The 18,819-nt window shown below is 37.1% G+C and overlaps 1 protein-coding gene across 1 annotated transcript in view; it reads right to left on the reverse strand.

The window, feature by feature from the left end:
- Positions 1-6,867: 6,867 nt before the first annotated feature.
- The window catches only part of Dph6 (diphthamine biosynthesis 6), an 85,973-nt gene continuing 74,021 nt past the window's right edge, over positions 6,868-18,819 (reverse strand). The window contains exons 6-9 of the mRNA XM_042687742.1: positions 12,299-12,360; positions 9,367-9,461; positions 8,246-8,333; positions 6,868-7,183 (exon numbers count right to left, since the gene is read on the reverse strand). Of these exons, the coding sequence (XP_042543676.1) occupies positions 7,130-7,183; positions 8,246-8,333; positions 9,367-9,461; positions 12,299-12,360 (299 nt within the window). The 3' untranslated portion in view covers positions 6,868-7,129. The remainder of the gene's footprint in view (positions 7,184-8,245; positions 8,334-9,366; positions 9,462-12,298; positions 12,361-18,819) is intronic.

Here is an 18,819-nt window from a genome sequence, read left to right on the forward strand (position 1 = left end):
AAGTGGTAGAGCGCTAGCCTTGAGTTGAAGAGTGCAAGGACAGTGCCCAGGCCCAGAGTTCAAGCCCCAGGACCGAGAAAAAAAATTATATACTGTATGTAACTGTATGTGCTATATATAAACATATGTACTGTATGTGTGTGTGTGTGCGCGTGTGCTCACGCACATGTGAATTTTTTTTTTTTGTCGGTCATGGGGCCTGAACTCTGGGCGCTGTCCCTCAGCTCTTCAGCTCAAGGCTAGCATTCTACCACTTGAGCCACAGAGCCACTTCTGGCTTTTTCTGCTTATGTGGTGCTGAGGAATCGAACCCAGGGCCTCATGCATGCAAGGCAAGCGCTCTACCACTGAGCCACCTTCCCAGCCCTGCACCTGTGAATTTTATGCAGTGGACAGAGCAGTAGTTTGTTCATGCCACCATCGCCACACGCATGTGAATAGCATCCTGGGTAAAATGCCACTAGGGTAACAGGAATTTTCAGCTCCACTGACCTGATAGGACCATTGGATATTATAGTACTATACCCAACTGTGTGCTACATCCGTGATCATACTGGAGTAATAATACCATGTTTATTACCCATCTGAACATTTGTTAAGTGTCATGCAGAGCTTTAATAATTTAACTCTACTTCCCTAATGAGCTTGGGAAACAGCCCACTTTGGTTATTTCCAGTATTTTCTTTGTCTTTTTTATCTCTAGTAGTTTTACCATGACACGCTAAACACATTCTCTTTTTTAAATTCTGTTTGAGGTTCATAAGACTTCTGGGATCTATACCTTGGATGGTTCATCAATTCTGGAAAACACTTTGGGAATATCTTTTCAGATTCACACCTTCATTTTTCCTTTACTCTCAAACTCTGAGTATATGTATTTTAGACCTTGTCCCTGTTTCTCTGTTTCTTATACCTCTTTGAGTATTTCCTTTTTCTTTTTGTCTGTGCTTCATTCTGGATACTCTGTTCTGACATCTCCTCTAGTCCCCTGATTCTCCTACAGGCTCCTACCTAACTCCTATCCCTTCCCTACTGTAAAATACCTCAAGCAGCCAAAGTTCATAATCATGATCTGTCAACAAAACCAAAAGGACTGGTATTGCTACTCTCAATCTGGGCTGAAGTCTGTCACTATGAGCTTCAGCATTCCCATATGAACTTTCGTTCCTGGAACCCAATCGGGCAGTGAGGTAACTTTCTCATTCTAGTCTGTCCAATCTACTATTTCATCCCTAAACATTCAGTAAATAGGTACTGAATGAATAAATCACATAGTGTTCCTTATTTGTACAGTGAACTGACACTTAGGAAAACACCAGAAACTTTTTGTCTTAAAGTAACAAAGAAGTTGCATGGAATAGCAGAACAACAAAGTAAATATTAAAGAAACAATAATAGAAAAGGAAGTGAAGAAAACAGTTGATGGCTTATTTTTGTAGTTCTACTAAATTAGTAGGTATTCCAAGATTTAGGATACCAGTTTGACTCCTGACTCCTAAGACAACACCTGCTGAGGGTGGAGAGGAATCACACAGCTTGAAGTCTGGTCCACTTAACCGCTGATCACCGCTCTAGTGAACTGTAGCAGTGGTCACCCAGTAGTGTCGGAGGCCCAAGACTCATCCACGTTGCAAGCTGCACCCATTAGGCATAGAACAATTAGTTATGGCACATCAGGTTTTAAAGTCTGCTAAAACCTTGCTCCACCTTATCAGTCTTCTGATCTTCAGCCTAAGGTCATCTGTTGGAAGGTGGCAGGATGGCGTAAGGAAGTTGTTCAACCAAATGTTGGTGAAGCAAAGTCACATTTTTATGATACTGGGGTTTGAACTCAGGGCCTGGTGCCCTGCCACTTGAGCCACAATTCTGGTCTTGCTTTTCATTAATCTTGAAGATGAAGTGTAGTAAACCTTTCTGATTAAGCTGGACTCAAACCAAATCTTCAAATCTCTGCCTCCTCAGTAGCTAGGCTAACAGCCACCAGTGCCAGACATGAATCTTCATTAACTATCCTCATCTATACATGAAGACACTAAGCTTCCTGCCTTTACCACTCCGTAGGACCATCATCTAAATGACACTCCTCATGCTGGGACAACAGTGTGGCACAGCCATGGCCCTGGCGAAAACTGGGCCCACGGTGACAGATAGCTGTCCTGTGGTCACAGTAGTGGGGCAGCGAGTGCCAGCAAGGACGGGGATTTCACCATAAAACCGCGACGATTATGTAACTTAGACGTGTCTATGGAGAATTCATTGTAGATCTCACACCGTTTAAAACAGAGTGGGAACCCAAAGATGAAAGTTAGACTGAAAAGAGAAGAAAAAGCACAGAGGGGGCTTAATGTTAAAATGTTTCCCAAAGTATTTGGTGATAAACCTTTAGGTTTGAAGAATGAAAAGAAAGAGCAAAAAGTGGGCTGAGACTAATAATGTCTTTAGAACTTTTAAGTATTAGGAACTTGAGCTTTTATAATTATTTAAAACATGTAATTGCCCTCAGAGAATACTGCAACAGAAAGTTACGTGCTAAGTGATTATAGACTATTAGTGCTCCAAAGATTATTTCTACAAAAAGGAAAATTCAGTAAGAGATGGTAATAAAATTGAGACTATATTTCTGTGACCTTTGTTTCTTTATAAATACATTGGCTTTGCCATCAATTAATTTGAAATACTATTTCTCATAAAGTTATTTTAAAATCTAAAACAACTATATAAAAGTTTCTGAGTAGTTACAACTAAAAACTTGATTTTCTGTTAAAGGTTATACATTTCAATATGATCCTATGGTTGATTTATGTAAAGTTTTGTATTTTTCATTTTCTCAGGCTTGTCACTGCAGTGATGTATGGTACATTTTAGCATCAAGTTTGCCATAAGCAATAAACTCAGAGTCCTACAGAAATTTTAATGTATTTTCCCATTTTCAACCTAAGCCTTTCATTTGTTTTTTGAGGGGTGGCGATTCCATGTTCAGTTGATATCATTTTAATACTCACATACATATATAATTTAAGATTTTAATTTAAAGGTAAAATTTAACTAAATAAATTATTTAATAGAAAAGCTAATGGAGGCTCTCATATATAAAGTAAAAGCCCAAATGATATCTTAAAATGTTCAATAATCTCTCTAAACATTGTGATTTTACATCCTAGTTTGCTTTAAAGAATTTTTGTTTAATAGTGAGATAAAAGAAAAGGAAAAGTGAGTCATAAAATATGTATGCAATACAAAATGAAGATATATCTCTAGGACTCCACATGGAATAGAAAAATGAAGTATGAAAATAACCAATTAATTTTTGAACTGTTAGCTAGTATCTTTAGAACTACTTTAGAGCTGATTCAGAGGTTATACAGATGGGAAGGAAACAGTCCTCAAAACAGTGCCACCCAGCAGAAATGGTCAATCATTCATGTATTGTCGAGCACAGACCACCAGATTAATCAAGCAATGACATAAAGCTGAATGAAGTTATGTTACAAAAAGTGAAGAAACAAAGTGTTGGTATAGTTTTAGCTTGTATGACTAAACGTATGGCAGCATTTGAATTCGACCCTATATCATGAGTAGGTTGTAACCAGTTAAAGAAAGGGAAGAAAGCAAAGTGGAAGAGACAGAATAAGTACAGGCAAGGAAGAAAAGACATGATATTCAATGGTTAAGAGCGAAGAATACATTCAAGACAGCCCTGATAAAAAGGACTAAGGAAAGTTATATATTACAGCAATGTATCACATGGGCCTCCGATTGATGGCTATTTTTTTTTTTTGGTCGGTCATGGAGCTTGAACTCTGGGTTTGGGCACTGTCCCTTTCCCTTAGCTCTTCAGCTCAAGGCTAGTGCTCTACCACATGAGCCACAGCACCACTTCCGGTTTTCTAGTGATTTATTAGAGATAAGAGTCTCAGAAACCTTCCTGCCTGGGCTGGCTTTGAGCCTTGATCCTCATATCTCAGCTTCCTTAGTAGCTAGGACTACAGGTGTGAGCCACTGGTGCCTGGCTTTGATGGCTAATAATTTTATGCATTTAGAAAATAATGTGATCAGGAAATGTGCTGGAACCAATAGTAGAAAGAAAATTCAATATAGCAGTAGAATTGCATATTAAGATTGTAAAATTAGACAACTCATAGAACTTTGGGCAAAATACAACTTTAATGGGAGATGCTGGTGTACGAAATATTAGAACTATGTTGAAAAACGAACTTTACAACTTTGGTGGTGGGGGGGAGGACTTGGTGGGAGGGGATGGGAGAGGATGGGAAGGAATGGGAAGGGGAAACAAAGGAGGAGGCTACAATGCTTGATAATTACATGCTTGCCCATGTAATTGTAACCCCTCTGTACAGTATTTTCACAATAAAAAATAAATAAAGAAAAATTAAAAAAGAAAAAGAAATAGAACTACAATATAAAGGATTACAGCATTAAGCGAATAGTGAATGAAAGGTAGGTTAATGGATGATGCCAATAATTTCTGCCTGAGTTTCTAAGGAGAAACATTTATGCTAAATAACAAAGTAGGGAAAAATACATTTGGAAGATTAAATGAGTTCAAATTTGTGAATAATGGTGTAACCTTGAGGCCATCTTTTACTTGTTAGGTTATAACAACACACCTAAACAAAACTTTGATGACCTAAATAAAAGTTATAAGAAGTAAATAAACAGAAGCTAGCTGCAAGAACTAATAAGTGGGACTCTATATTAATGTTCTTAGGCAAGGAGATTCAATATTATCAACATGTCAGTTCCTCCCAACTTGATCTAAAGATCAATAAACTCCAATCAAAATCCCAGCAAGATATTCTGTGGACAACAACAAACTCACTCTGATGTTTATAGGGAAGCAAAGACCCTGAGTAGTTGATACAATATTGGAGAGTAAGTCAGAACTCTGACACTATGTGAATTTAAGACTTACTGTACTTAGAACAGTGTTGTATTACAAAAAAAAAAAAAAAAAGACAAGTAAAATTAGACCACACAAATGCTCCAGAAAACAATATAGTGGAAGAAAGATACTCCTTATAATAAATGCTGCAGGAATGATTGTTGAATGAATATATATAAGCATATTATTCTTCACAAAAATTAAATCAAAATGGATCTTGGAATTAAAAGTAAAATGTAAAGCTATAAAACTCCTAGATATGATATAGGAAAAAATGTAGATGACCTTGAGTTTAGCAATCGTCTTTTAAATATAGAAGAGGCATAATCCATGAGACCAATTATTGAATAGTTGATCTGATGAAATGAAAAATGCCTGGTTTGTGAAAAACAGCAGTATGAGAATGAGAGCATAAATTACAGATTGGGAGAAAATACTTGCAAAAGACATATCTGATACAGAACTATTGCAAGAATATACTGACTCTAAAGCATAATATTAAGAAAATAAAAACACAATTTAAAACCCTGCTATAGATCTAAAGAGAGATCTCAGCAAAGAAGATATACATACGGAAAATAAAAATAAGCAAAGATGCTCAACAAAATATATCATTAGATAATTGCACACCAAGACAATTAATGAGGCAACATAACATCCTATTAGAATGACTGAAGTCTGAAACATGGACAACATCCAAAGCTGGTGAGGATGTGGAAGAAAAGGAACTTTCATTCATTACTACTGGGAGGAAGTCAAATCAGTACAGCTATGATGGTAGACAGGAGTTTTTTCCAAAGCTAAACTCTCATACTCTTACAATCTATGAATCATGGTCCCCTGTAATTACACAAACAAACTGAGAACTTACATCACACCAAAACATGCACTTGGATGCATACAGCAGCTTTATTCGTAGTTGCCAAACGTAGAAGCAATCATGATGCCCATCAGGAGATGAGGGGATAAACACAACTCTCACATATACATACAATGGAATGAATATGTGTGCTACTAACAAGAAATAGGCTCTCCAGCACAGTAAGATACAGGGAACCATTAGCACACCAATAGGTGAAGGGAAGCTAATCTGAAAAGGCTACATACTGTATGATTTCAACTCCCTGACATGGAGTCAGAAAAGCAAACACAGACTGCCAGGGGATAACTCAGAGGGTGGAAGGAATAGGGAAAGCACAGAGGATTTTGGGTAGAAGAACTCTGTGTGATACTCAACTGTGAATGCACATCACTAGACACTTGTCAAATCCCACAGAATGTAAATTGCTAACTGTGAACTGTAATGCAGACTACAGACCTTTGAGGATAAGGATACATAAAAGCTAGCTCATCTGCGTCCCACTCCAGATGGCCAGGGGGCTGTGCTTCTGTAGAGGAAGGGCGTATACCTGAGTAGAAAGCACTCCACTTTCTACTCAGTTTTGCTGGAACCAAAAGCCACTTGAAAAAATAAGTCCATTATTTAGACGGTCAATATGGGTAAAATTATTAAAATTCTATTTAAAATCACTTCTAACATGAGCAGTGAAAGTTATAGTTCTTCCTGATTGTCTAGGAATGCTGAAACTCATGAACCATGCATATGTTAAACACAAAATTGACACCCAATAGAGGAAGTTGATTAGGTTGGTCACTTCTTTATTCATATCTATATCTGAATTACTCTTCATTCTGATGTAACTGCTAGAGATGGGTGCAAGCAAGGAAGAGAGGAAGAAGAAAAAAAGAGTTCTGAAAGAAATGTATCAGGGGCTGGGAAGGTGGCTTGGTGGTAGCGTGCTTGCCTTGCATGCCTGAGGTCCTGGGTTCGATTCCTCAGCACCACATAAGAAAAAAGCCGGAAGTGGCGCTGTGGCTCAAGTGGTAGAGCGTTAGCCTTGAGCTGAAGAGCTGAGGGACAGTGCCCAGGCCCAGAGTTCAGGCCCCATGACCGTACCAAAAAAAAAAAAAAAAAGAAATGTACCATGTGAGAAAAAGGAAAATTAAGAGACACATTCCAGGAAGTGGCCATAGAGAGGAAGTGCTAAATAAAGAGAAAGGGCAAATCCAAAGGAAGTTGTCAATATGAAGGAATAAGCTATTGATGTTTTCACAGCTAATCAATGGTTCCGTTAATTTCTTCTTGAAAAAGGTGTCATTTTCTAAGTAAAAAAGAAAAGGAAAGGGAAAAGGTTGGCATCATAGTTTAAAAATGCTATGTCACTTTCATGAATTGTGTCTATCATTGGATGTTCTGTAGCTGTCAGGACCAGGAAACACCTAAAAGAAAAAGAAAGGAAAATGCATCACACCTTAGAGGTGTCACACTGTGCTGTGCATGGGGCAAGTGGGCTCTGGAGGTGGATGGCACACGAAGCCAGCCTGGTGGACGTGAGCTTTCTCAGGTGGAGCTGCACACACAGTGTGAGGAGTGGCCGCACAGGAATTCAGCGGTCCTCATTTTCCACATGTGTACATGGTGTCAGAGTAGTAAGGTCCTGTCAGTGCCTCTCACAGAGGTTTGGACACTGTCACCCCATTTTCAGAGAGTTATTCAGCTCCTCTGAGATGAAAGCCACCAGCCATCAACTTTCAGTCCATTTTAATGACCTGTTTTTTAAGCTGTTCACCCTAATTTTTCTGGAGAAACTACCCTGTACTATGCAAACTCTCACCAAGGTTCTTTCCCTACTTTTGGAGAACCCTTATTTATCCTCTTGGTCCTTCAGACCCCTGGTCACATAAACAGACTTCGGCGTGTGCCTCACGAGGGGAGAACATGAAGGGAGGACTGTCCCCTTCACTACTCTCATTTACAGGCTTATTTGTCCCTATCATTTCTATGACAAATATAAAACGATTGCGATCGGATCCAGATTTTCACTTGTTGCTCAAGACATCTTTAAGTGGTTGTTTTGCTGTCTCTTGATCAAGCTCCACTGTTCTTTCGGCTTACCTGTAAACTTTCTCTTCCACCCCACGGCCTTATCTGTTCCCTTGGATCTTTTCATAAAAGCTGTTTCCCTCCTTTTGTCCTGTAACTGTGTAATGAAGATTCAACTCATCATCAAATCTTTCCTCTAATGGCTGTGCACATTAGGTTTTATACTGCCCACTGTCTTCTCATCCACTGAGGTATGCCTTCTTCACTTTTCAACAGGCCTGACAGCTCTTTGGAACAGTGTCTGTGTGTCATACAGAGCTCTCAAAACCAGAAGTATGTGTAAAATTCTTAGCTACTTAGGAGATGAACTTGGTTCTCTACCTGTGGAGTCACACATGCACCATCAGTGCACCTGCCTCATACGTGTGTGAAAATAACTGTCTGCTGAGGTGACTTGCCTTGTCTTCCAAGTGCGCCTCTAAAAAGCGTAGGTAGGCCACAGGTGCAAATGCATCATCTGAATGGACGACTACTTCCCAGGAGTCCCTGAAACACAGGTAATTTATAATGCATTTACCGATGATGGGCATTATGGCAAGTCATCGTCACCCCCCCCCCCCAATGCTGCATGTGCTTCCACTGGCACACAGTATGTAGTGAGAACACTACACACTAATTCAATACGTCATGCCAAGAGTACAGAACTTAATGACACATAATTAAACGTTTAAGCTCACTCAAAACTCTCTGAACAACTTTTGAGACTTCATTCCTTTTCTTTTTCACAAATTTGCTTGGTATGGGCTAAACATTAAACATTTGTGCTTTATCTTCATTATTCTTTTCATTTTTCAAGAGGTAATTCAATGTTTCACACACACACACACACACACACACACACACACAAAATCTCAATTGTCCTTTACAAAACCAGTGCTGGTGATGGTTTTATGTTCCAGTTGAACTCTAGACAATGCAGTGTTAAAAACAAAGTTTAAGCTGGAAGTGGAGCTGTGTGTCAAGATGGCAGAGAGCTAGCTTTGAGCATGAAAGCTCAGGGACAGCACCGAGGCCCTAAGTTAAAAGTTCCAGGATAGGCACCAAAAAAAACAAAAACAAAGTTTATACATAAAAATAATCCCAAATAATTGAATGTCTAGTATTACTTTTCTATTTTGTTAAAACCAAGAGAAAGGAGAAAAAAGGATAGAGTTAATGGAACCCACAGGCTACTGATGTGGCAGTTTATCAAAAGTAACTATAATGAAAGATACATAATACAGGCAATTCACACTTGGTGAAAGGCTAAAAAGTGTCAGTGTGCAGTTATCAGTTTTACTGCAGGCCATAATCAGCAAGTGAACCAAAGTGCAACTCTACAAAGTTTATAGCCTTCTCCGAAGGCCTCTTCAGGCGAGTATTGATTTAAGTGTTTGGATGACTTCACCAGTATTAAACAAACTGAGTGTTTGTGAACTTGAGGACCTGTTCTATTTCTCCCAACAAAGGTCACCTCCTGCGAAATATTAAGTTGTTACTATTACATAAATTTAAGAAAAATGCTGAAATTAAATCTTACACAATTATTTTCTTCTTAAATAAAGGGCAGTCCAAAGTGAACGTCTCATATTCTCCACCTTCTCCACACACATGGACTCCATACTTCTTAGAAAGCTGCCAATGAGAGACAATCAAAGAGGAGAAAACTTAAAACTACACACAAGATGCCACTATCCTACTTCATCTTAGAAATTCCATGTAGTCATTGACTCCAAAAGATTACCTACAACAGAAAAGTATTCTTCTTTTTGCTGAAAACATAGGTTTAAAATCATCTCAAAATGTGTAAGAGATTCTGAATCCATTAAATTTTCTTCAAAATGACAAAACTTATTACTATATATTTTTAGGATACTATCTTTAGATCCAAAGGGAAAGTAAACTTTTATGTAGTATATGGAGGTATAATTGACAATCTATGTCTCCTACCCTTTGACCTTTATGTGGAAGGAAAAATAATGTGTTGCTTTTGGAGAACCTTAAGGCATGTGAAGAAAATGAAGTCGCATACATGGTTATGATGTTTATAAGACTATTAAGACAGTTTCAAGGATACTAAAATTTGTGAAGTTACAAAGCTATAAAAGGCCTAAAAAGCACTTGGAATGGAATGTAAAGTTGCCTAATGAAACCTGAAATTTAACAACAGGCAAGCAAGAAGACAGGTCTCTGATTTGCAGTAAATATAAGCCATAGTCCTGAAACAGTTCCCGGGCCAAGAGAAGCCTGTCCTGGGCAGATGGTTAGCAGCACAGTGCTGGGCAGCATGTCACAGGCTGTCACGGCAGATGCCAAGTCCACTGCCGTCCTCTGACTGTCGGAGCTTCACCTGCCTGAATTCCTCCTCATCCAACACCCTGGTGGCTCAAGGGAAGTGTTATTCCTTTAATGTTCTACTTCTACCACTGCTGGAATGGTTTCCTATATATAGTTGCATACTTACTTGAATTTTTTTTAAGTCAGGCTACTGTTGTGAATCCATTAAATTTAACTGATATGTGCTTGCATACAACAGTTTACTGTTTGGAAGGAGAAAGAAAAAATTAAAGGAACAATTATAGTAAGAAGTCGTTTTTTTTTTTTGTTTTTTTTTAGCAGATTCATAAGAATCTATAGTAGGCAATGCAAACCAGGAAATGTCTGCAAGGAATTCTAAAGGCCTCTACAAATAAAACTCAAGCTAAAGAGCTGAAAGATGTTTGCCAGAAAAGAGGAGACATGCAATGGTGAGGCCTGGGGAGGGAAGGCGTGTTCCCGTCAAGTTCTACAGAGCATACAAAGGGCAGTAGAAACTCCAGTATGGAGCTGCTGGGGTGGACGAGGAGAGGACGCAGTGAGTGACCCTGGAAGCTGGAGGGGACAGGTGGTGTGGGCCTTCCCACGCCACGCTGTGAGGGCCCTCATCTAGGAGAGGGGACAGAGTTGTTAAGCAGAAAACTCACCTGATGATTGCATTTTGCAAACAATATTTTGGAAACACAATGGAGAAGGGACCTAAAAGGACCTAAATTCTAGAAGCAAAAAGAACCGGGGAGTTTTTAGCTTCTTAGAATCCTAGCTTCTTAGCCTCTTGAGTAGCTAGGATTATAGATAGGCATGAGCCACCAGTGCCCGGAAGAAACAGAGTTCTTGGTTGTTACCTATAGTCAACCTACTTACTGGCTTTTTCTACATGCTTGAAATATGACTTGTATTTTGAACTTGAAGCTTCAAAATTTGGAGGTAAATTACAACAAGTGATTTTGCCCCCAAACTCTCTCTTTCTGAGAGTCCCCACCCACTCTGGCAGTCCCTCTCTTCTGCAGTACTAAGGATTGAGCCCAGACTCTTAGGCATGCTGGCACTTGAGTGATGCCCCAGCCCTGTTGTTTAATTGCTTTGTTAAAAGCTAAATTTAGTCTGAGGGTAGTGAACAGATGTGAACATAAATACAATGGCGGCCACAAAACTAACTGCTGAGAGTAATCATACCAGAAGAACAAGGAAAGCAATCATATCTTATAGATTAACTTAAATATATGATATCAACCATCTAGAAACCAAACATAATTTGTCACAATTACATATTATTTCATTTCTCTTTTAATCTCTGCAATCTACCCAGTTAATACTAAGCACTTACTAATCCTTAATGAAATAAGGAATTAATATTTCAGGAAACATCAACATTTGGTAATAGCAATTACATCATTCCAATGGCATTAACAATGGCCAGACATAGAATCAAAAAGTTAGGGACTTGGCAAAAAATTATGACTTCTTAGAAATGCAGTTCTCTCATAGAAGCAGAGTGATTTTTTTCTCCATCTTGATTGTGAAGTAAAAAATCCACATGGTATCATTATCTTCTTCTAGCTAGTGAAGATTTGCCATACAAAACCTAACATTTCTCTTCCCAAACTAATCAAATACAATACAATTAACAGAAAAGAGTAAATGAAAATAACAGAATATTTCTTATGTGCAAGTGCTCATTCAGGATTTGAAAAGTATAACGATTAAACAGGGTCATCGAAACCTGATTAAACAGGGTCATCTAAAACCTGGTATAATTTTTTTCACTAAGTAGCAAATTAACTTCTAATTGGTAAGAGAGAGATCAGAATAGATCTTCAAAGGATGTTTCACTGCTGTTTATGATAGACAAATATCTGCCTATAGAGATTCTGAGATACTTTATAGTAGTATTATTTTTATGGTAGACAATACTCATTTTAATAAAAGAAAATTTTGGACATACCTAAAAGGTATTTCAGTCAACAGACTAGAAGTATTTTCATGATTGTAAACTTATTTTCATAAACATTGGACATTCAATCTTCCAGAAAACATATACTAAATGTATTTGGATTTTTCCAAAACAAGAATAATTTTTATAATCATTATACCACATGACTATTTTTCTCCTCCCTTAGGTGCCTAATATTTTGAAAACTTGTACAAATTCTTACCTCTAAGAGATAAGGCTCCATTTCAGTCAGGGTTTTACCAAGATGCTTATCTGGATCTAAACCTGCCAAGAAAGGTTAAATTTTTGTAGGTAACTCTCAGATTTAGAACTTTAAAGACATATTTGCCCTCCTTTGGCTTTTTTTATACCTTGGAAACCTGTGTGTATACCTGCAGTTGCACTGATTCTAAAGTAAAAGGTCCTTTGTTAGTATTTCCCCTTGTAAAATTGTTTTTCATGCTCCTGTGACAAATACAGGCATCAACAACCACAGGTATGATTCAATCTACTCTTCCTCTTTGAGAAATTGTAATGAGCATGGATATGTAATTTCAAAGACCGGAAACTTAAATCCTTGGTATTTTAATTACTGCAGCTCATTTTACTCATAGACCACAGCGTGTGAACTTAGTTCTAGTTTATTCCTATTTATTAACCTTTAAACTTCTCAGGTGAAGAATGAGAAAATAAAAGAATGGTACGTTGTTATGCCTGTGCAATCAACTCACTTAATAGTAGAGTAGCATGTGGACACAAATAATAGCATTACCACTGGAAATGACATTTCATTCCAATGGCCTTGTACAACAATGTGTTTTCTTAGTATTGTAAAGAGGGTAACAAGTTCTTAAAAATCATTGTGCCAATACCCTGTTCATGAGCTCCCATACAGATTTCAAATAACTCGACAGCAGGGTATACGTAGACATCTGAGCATAGTGTGGACCATACAAAGTCTTTCCGTACACCAAGGATAACCTGACAGGAAAAATAAACACACCTACCAGAGTCAGCTATGAAAGAAATAATTTTCTTTTAGCTGTTTAAATACATATATCGGCTCAGTTTAACTCGACTAAGTTACTCTCACTAGTGTTCCAAGTTCAGCTATAACTCTGCTTTCGGCATTTGTTGTTCTTCATGAGAATTATGCTGTCCATCTAACAGTGCTTACAGTTAAAGAATCTTCATTTTCTTTATGCTAGATTGTACAATTTTCAATGTGGCTGTGAGGTTTTGCAACTTCCATACAGTCTCCCTAGGTGTCTGTTTTTGTGTGTACTTCCTAGCACCCAACAAGACCTTTCAATCTCAAAACTCACATGCTTCTTTAAATTCACATTGCCTGTAACATAGTACTGCAATTTCTCAATCTACTCTTCTAGTTTTAAGTAACTCTCAATTTGTTAATTCTGTCTATGTTGTCTTTGGGTGAAATACTTATTTTCTTTTTTATCTGCTTCATGCATTCTCCCTTTGGCTTGATTCATCCAGAGTTTATTCTGCCTGAATATTTTGTTTTACGTATTATGTCTTATTTCCAAAATTTCTAGTTGGTTATTTTTTACATCACAATGTTTCATTCTGAATGAATGATTATTTCTAATCAACTGCTTAAAAAGTGATTCTAAAGCTGGGTGCTGGTGGCTCATGCCTGTAATCTTAGCTTCTCAGGAGCCTGAGATCTAAGGATCATGATTCAAAGTCAGCCTTGGCAGGAAAGTCCATGGGACTTCTAACTACAATTAAACTCCAAAAAGCCAGAAGTAGAGTTGTGGCTCAAGTGATAGAGCACTAGCCTTAAGCAAAAAAACTCAGGGACAGTGCCCAGGCTGATACACCCCCCCCCCCCACACCCCCCCACACACCCGCACACACACCCGCGCGCGCGCGCACACACACACACGTTCCTCCTTATGGGACACTTTCAGTGTTTGTCTCTCTATAGGACATGCTCTCCCATATTCCCTGCTCTTAGATTCCTAAATTATAGCCAATAATAGAGGAAATGATTTTAAAACACAATTTTTAAATCCAGTTTTTAATTTTTTATTCAATTTTTAATCTGAAAATCATTTTCAAATTAAAATTACTTTTATAAATACAAGAAAAGATGAAATATCTAATTTTCTTACAGTTTCACTTTCCCTTTGTTTCCTCATCTAGAAACATTTTACTATTATATCTATAGTCTTTGTAATACTTGCTGTAATTTCCCTAATTTGAACAAGACAATCACTAAATTTTAAATCAAGGATATGGAAAAAATAATTTCTTTATGTAGAAATACTTACAGCTTATAATTATAGATCTCTAAGATTTTAGTATTTACTTTAGGTATTTTGGTTTCAGAAATTTTTAATTGAGTGATATCTGCAAAAAACTCTGATTTTCAAGATCTTTCATAGCTGAAAATAGGTCAGGCTAATAAATAAAATATAAATAAAATGTATTTATCATTGAATTATTTTTAATTTTTGTTTCAAAATGACTCAGAGCAAAATATCGTTAATCAAGTCATTGAGCTAAAATGTGTGACAAACATAAACCACTGCTCAGTTTAATTTGTTTACCAACAAGAAGAATCAATTTGCATTTCTAAGCATAGCTAAAGAGTGTTGATGACATACAAACATTTGTGCTTTAATGATTCTATGGAATTATTCTATAAAACTGTTCTATGTATATGAATATACAATTATACCTCAGTAACTTTTAATTCATTTCATACATTTCTTGTGTTTTTAACTTTTAAGAAATAGTTATTTTGAAGATATATGTTACTCTCTAAATAAAACCTAGAATTTTGACCTGATACAAAATCATTGTAATTAGAAAAATCTTTCTCTTAATCTTTGTAATGTCCTATTTCCCACTTTACTTTATATAAAACTACCTTACGCTAAAAACCCACTAATGGTCTATGAAAAAAAGCACAGCAGCTCATGCATTTTCAAATACAATTTAAATTAATTTAAAAGCTTCAACTTAATTCTCATTCTTAAGAGATGTTTCTTGTTTTGGATCATTCCTTTTAGATGTCTGTTATCTAGTGAAGACTGGATCATGATGTACACAAACTATGAGCCACCAAATCTTAGAAAATCTATTCCATTTGCCTCCCTGACCTATCAACTGTGTGTCTACAGTTGACAATTGTGAGCCTGTATCACCTACAAAACTTGAGACAATCACATGCAGTAATATTGGTATCAATATCCTCTATAAGTACTAATATTAATAGGAAAATACTCCATAGGATCCCAGATGTGGTTATTTTTTTTACATGCAAATGCTACACTATTTTATTTTTGTAAAGGTCATGTACAGAGGGGTTACAGTAACCTGTGTCAGGTACTGAGTACATTTCTTTTGAACGGTGTCATCTCTTCCCTCATTTTCTCCCAGTATTGCCCCTCCAAACCCCCAATCCTACCCCTACCAAATTGTATAGCTCATTTTCAACATAGTGTCTAATGAGTATTGCTGCAGAATTACTTTACCCTATTGTCCTACAGTTTCTGGGCTTACCTACAAGACAAATGGTACAGAAATCAAATACAGTGGAGAAAATAGAAAGAAGGAAAAAAAAAAACAACTAGAAAAAAAAATGCACATAGCTATTAAGCCCTTGTGATCCTCTCCTAAGAATATCCTCCTTTGGTCTCACTGTGTGAATATTTAGTCCTGTTTAATCTATCATGTCCAAGTGTAACTTTCTGCCTTTTACTATCCATTGGGTTTACTTACAGATTTATAGCCACATTTCAATGATTACAAATGAGGGAAACCACGTAACAAATGTTTCTTTGGGTCTGGCTTACTTTGCTTATTATAATTTTCTCCAAGTCTTTCCACTTCCTTTTGAATGGGGAGATGACATTCTTTCTGATGTGTGTGTGTGTGTGTGTGTGTGTGTGTGTGTGTGTGTCTCACATTTTCTTGGTCCATTTGTCCATGGAAGGGCATCTGGGTTGATTCTCTATCTTAGTTATGGTAAACAATGCTGCAACATACATGGTTGTGCTGGTGGCTTTAGTGTGACCTGGCTTGTGATCAACTGGATAAATGCCCAGGGGTGAGATTGTTGGGTCATAGTGAAGCTCTATGTAGAGTCTTTTGAGGAACCTCCACCTGCTTTCCAGTGTGGTAGAACAAGTTTACATTCCTATCAACAGTGTAGTAGTGTTTCCTTTTGGCCACATCCCTGTCAGCATTTGTTATTGTTAATTTTCTTGATAATTGCCATTCTAACTGGGGTGAGATGGAATCTCAATTTAGTTTTAATTTGCATTTCTTTCATGGCAGAGATATTGAACATCTCTTCATGTGTCTGTTGGCCATTCTTACTTCTTCTGAAAAGTCTCTCTTTAAGTCGTTAGCCCATTTATTAATTGTTTCTTTGAGGAGTTATTTTTGGGGTGTTTAAATTTTTGAGTTTTAAGTAGTTTAGGTAAGAGGGTCTTGTTGGATGCACTCCCATCCTGGGGGCTTTCTATTTTTCTTGCTTGCTGTGTCCTTAACCATGAAGAAACTCTTCAGTTCAATGCAATTCCATTTATCCAGCCTTTCTTTGATTTGTTGTGATTCTGAATCTTAGGAAGTTTCGACCTGTGCAGAGGAGCCCTAGTGTTTTTCCTACCCCTGCCTGTATTTGCAGGGTACCAGATGTGGTTATCTTTAGAGGTATATTTTCACTCAAATATATGTTATTTTAGGTTGCTAATATGATTTTTTCCAAGTACAAAAAAAGATTTATTGTAACTTCTGACATCTAAAACATTAATCATGTTTTACAGACATTCTTTGATGGAAGCTGGGTAGATGAATAAACCCACAACAAGACCTAGGCACTGGATAACTCCATGCAGAATTAAGAAATTAATTAGGAGGAAGAACCATAATTTGCAGAGCTGACATCTATTTTACTTCACTTGCATGTATCAATGGGAAGCAATTACAATTCAATTAAAATATTCAATTTTATTACTTTACTGACTGACCTTGAAGTTAATGCCTGTTTTATTTAATTGCATCATCTATGAATAAATGTTAACCCTGCAATGTTATGCCCCATTATTTTCAATGCATTTTCAACTTCTCAACTGAATTATATTGTCAATTTATTATCTACTGTCATGAAATCAAGTGAAGGTTTATTTCTTCATGACAGCCCAATATATGATGAGAGAAACATCACAAAATGGTTGGCAATGCTATCTTAACAAACTCAAGTCAAATGAACTGTGCTCTCATTTCAACTTTTGTAGTCTAAACTTTACTGTAAAAGTCAGAAGGTGGTATCAGAGAATGCATGGTGGCTCTGAGAAGTAATTGCTAGTCTGCTTCTAATTCTTGATTAATCCACAGGAACCAACATCCCTCATGGCTTCACAATGAGCACAGCCTGCATTCTTTACCTGTATCCACCAAGTTCATTGCTCACCACAGCAAGTAGACAAAATTCTATAGTTATTCATTTATTTATAGTTTTTGTATACGAAGATTAAACCCAGGGCCTTGCACTTGCACTTGGTTTCTTCACTCAAGGTTGGCAATCTACCACTTGAGTCTCAGCTTTACTTCTGGCTTGTTGGTAAGTCTCTCTCAGAGTCACCTGCTTAGGCTGGCTTTGAACTGTGAGCCTCAGATCTCAACCTTCTGAGAAGTTAGGATTAACTTCTCAGCAGTTGGCAAAACTTTGATTTTTTAAAATAAATTTGTTTCTTCCTAGAATCAGATGTATGCACCATTATCATATAATTCGGAATGTTAGATGAATGAGACAAAAATTTATATTATTAAGAACAGATAGAATAAAAAGAGTATATAATCTCCAAAACAAAGACATACTTACATATTTCAAAGTGACTATCTGGGAAAGGACTTAATTTCACTTTCTATATTTTCTATTAGACCATCACATGTTTACTATTTAAAGAGGTTGTGTCAAGACTTATCTCAGCATATAACTTCTTCTGAAATCTATGAACTGGCCTTTTGCCTCAGCATAAGCAACATAAATTAGATTCATACTAGGTGCTTAATTTCAAGCTCTATGATATACATGAAATGAATAAACAGTGTCACCTTCAGCATAATTATAGTTAATGACAATCAATACTTTACAAACAACAACTCTGTGCCCTCTCCTACCATTAAAAATGCTATATAATTTTTAGAACATAAAAACAAATAAAAAGTAAAAGTTACATGTAGAATATAGAACTTTTTCAAAGAGGGGATTTTGAATATTCATTTTAAAAAGTGCCTGTATAATTTTTCTTACTAGGTTTAAGCATACCAACTACTAGAAATAAAAAGCAGCTCATTATGAATAGAGAATGTTTCAAAGGGGAGAAGTTGAAGCTAAAAATGACCAAAGCCAGATCCACAATTTCATGTTAAGGAGTTTGTAACTGAAAGGACTGCCACAGAGAAGACGGAGGAAGTCTAAGCAGAGAAATGGCATGATCCAGGTTGACTTTTAAGAAGCTCACTCTAGCTGCAGTCTACTTACAGATAAGGAAACAAGATTGTTACAAGGCAAATAAATAAAATGGGTGCTTCAAATAGTCTTGGTTAAAGAGGATGTAACAGAATAAGAATCAGGGCTGGGAAGGTGGCTCAGTGGTAGAGTGCTTGCCTTGCATGCATGAAGCCTGGGTTCGATTCCTCAGCACCACATAAGCAGAAAAAGCTGGAAGTGGCTCTCTGGCTTGAGTGGTAGAGCACTAGCCT

This window comes from Dipodomys spectabilis, unplaced genomic scaffold (genome assembly GCF_019054845.1).
Source record: "Dipodomys spectabilis isolate Male_0828 unplaced genomic scaffold, ASM1905484v1 ptg000108l, whole genome shotgun sequence".
NCBI classification, from domain to species: Eukaryota; Metazoa; Chordata; class Mammalia; order Rodentia; family Heteromyidae; genus Dipodomys; species Dipodomys spectabilis.